Here is a 2,435-nt window from a genome sequence, read left to right as displayed (position 1 = left end):
GGATAGATTAAATGGAGGGCATGTTACTATGAATGAAATGCAAGACTTTGGGGACTGTGTGAGGCAAATGGAGATCACTGAATTACAATGGAAAGGGAACTATTATACTTGGAATAATAAACAATGTGGAGAAGATAGAATTGCAAGTAGAATAGATAGAACATTTGGGAATGATGAATGGATGGATAAATGGGGACATGTCTTTACTGAATATGGGAATCCAAATATATCTGATCATAGCCCTATGATGATAACATTGCAAAAAACTCACCAGTATGGGAAAGTCAGCTTCAAATTCTTTAACATATGGACTGAAGATGAGAGTTTTATGGATAAGGTAGATGAAGTTTGGAGGAAAGATTATGGGAATGGAAAAATGAAGCAAGTGTGGTGGAAATTGAAGAACCTTCAGCCTGTTTTAACTCAGCTGAATAATAAAGAGTTCAAATATATTGGGAAACAGATTGAGATGGCTAGAGTGGAAATTTTAAAGGTGCAAGATCAACTAAATGTAGGTTACTGATGAGCTAGTTAGGATGGAAAAAGAATTACTAGTCAAGCTGGAAAAATGGTCATTGATAGAAGAGAGTGCTCTGAAGCAGAAAGCAAGGATAAAATGGATACAATTAGGGGATGGCAACAATAAATTCTTCAGCTCAGTTTTTAAGGAGAGAACTCAAAAGAAACAAATAAGGAATATTATGTCACTGAAGGGTAAGATGCTATATGATCAGGCTGATATTCAAGAAGAATTTGTGAGCTTTTACAAGAGTCTTATGGGAACTGCAGCAGATAACCTTCCAAGCATTAATACACAAGTGGTGAAGAGAGGGCCTACATTAACAAAGCAGCAGAGGATTTACCTTTGTGCTGAGGTTACAGAACAGGAGATATATGAAAGTTTGAAGACAATTGGGAATGATAAAGCTCCAGGTATAGATGGATACAATGCCTACTTCTTCAAGTATACTTGGCAGATCATTAGAAAGGACATTACTGAAGCTGTGCAGGGTTTTTTCACAAAAGGAAAGTTATACAAGGCCTTTAATTGTACTTTAGTATCTCTTATCCCAAAAGTTCAGAGTCCTAAATCAGTGAAAGAATACAGACCAATAGCATGTTGTACTGTGGTCTATAAGATCATTTCCAAAGTACTAACAAATAGGCTGCATGGAATAATCAAAAGTGTCATCTGTGATAGTCAAGCAGGATTCATCCCTGGAAGGAAGATCTCTGATAACATTGTACTTGCTCATGAGCTGGTTAAAGCCTATTCTAGAAAACATATCTCCCCTAGGTGCATGCTGAAGATTGATTTACAGAAGGCCTATGATTCAGTGGAATGGACATTTTTAGAACAAGTAATGTATGGTCTTGGATTCCCTGAGATGTTTGTGCAATGGGTAATGAAGTGTGTCAAAACTGTGAACTGGGCAGATTTCACAAAGCTTTGAAGCAGCTAAAGGGTTGAGACAAGGTGATCCAATGTCACCCTTTTTATTTGCTATAGCAATGGAGTATCTGAGTAGGACCCTTAAAGGACTTAGAGATGATAAAAAGTTCAAATACCATCCAAAGTGCTCAAAGCTGGATGTCACTCATTTGTGTTTTGCAGATGACTTATTATTGTTTGCTAGAGGTGATCTTGATTCTGTTAAAGCCATCCAAGCTTGCTTCTCTCATTTCTCTCAAGTCTCAGGACTGCAGGCTAACCTCAACAAGAGTTCAATTTATTGTGGAGGTGTACAAAGAGAAGTGAAACAACAGATTGCACAGCAGCTAGGATACAACATTGAAGAGTTGCCTTTCAAATATTTGGGAGTTCCTTTATCAACTAAGAAGATGTCAATTCTACAATGGCATCCACTTATTGAGAAGATAATGGCAAGAATTACTTCTTGGACAGCTAGGAAATTATCTTATGCAGGGAGAGCTCAACTGTGCTATTTGGTGTTCAATCTTATTGGGCACAGATGTTCATCTTTCCAGCTAAGATAATCAAGGTGATTGAGAGTCTACGTAGAAGCTTCTTATGGTCAGGAACTGGATAGGTTACTAAGAAGGCATTAATAGCATGGGAGCAAGTGTGCAGGCCTAGAAGTGAAGGTGGACTGGGATTACTAAACATGGCAATATGGAATAGAGCAGCAATAGTTAAACTTTGTTGGGATCTGGCACAAAAAGAAGACAAACTATGGATTAAATGGATTCATGCTTACTACCTGAAAGACCAGAATGTATGGCAAAAGAGAGATCAAGCCAGCTGGATGATCAGGAGAATTATGAATGCCAAGCTCATAGTTGATCAATGTCAACCAAAGCAAGGAAAAGGGGTGATCAAACACATTTATGACTATCTTAGAGGGGAGAAGATCAAACCAGAATGGAGATGCTTATTGTTTAAGAATCCAGCTAGACCAAAAGCTTGTTTTACA

At 37.9% G+C, this 2,435-nt stretch overlaps 1 protein-coding gene across 1 annotated transcript in view; it reads left to right on the top strand.

The window, feature by feature from the left end:
* The first annotated feature begins 2,126 nt into the window (after positions 1–2,126).
* The window catches only part of LOC138337448 (uncharacterized), a 741-nt gene continuing 432 nt past the window's right edge, over positions 2,127–2,435 (top strand). Inside the window, exon 1 of the mRNA XM_069287359.1 lies at positions 2,127–2,435. This exon is cut by the window's right edge and continues 432 nt beyond it. Within this exon, the coding sequence (XP_069143460.1) occupies positions 2,127–2,435 (309 nt within the window).

Source organism: Solanum lycopersicum, chromosome 7, assembly GCF_036512215.1.
Source record: "Solanum lycopersicum chromosome 7, SLM_r2.1".
Lineage (NCBI taxonomy): Eukaryota > Viridiplantae > Streptophyta > Magnoliopsida > Solanales > Solanaceae > Solanum > Solanum lycopersicum.
The sequence above is the reverse complement of the archived record's forward strand: the minus strand, read 5'-3'. Positions and strand labels throughout refer to the sequence as shown.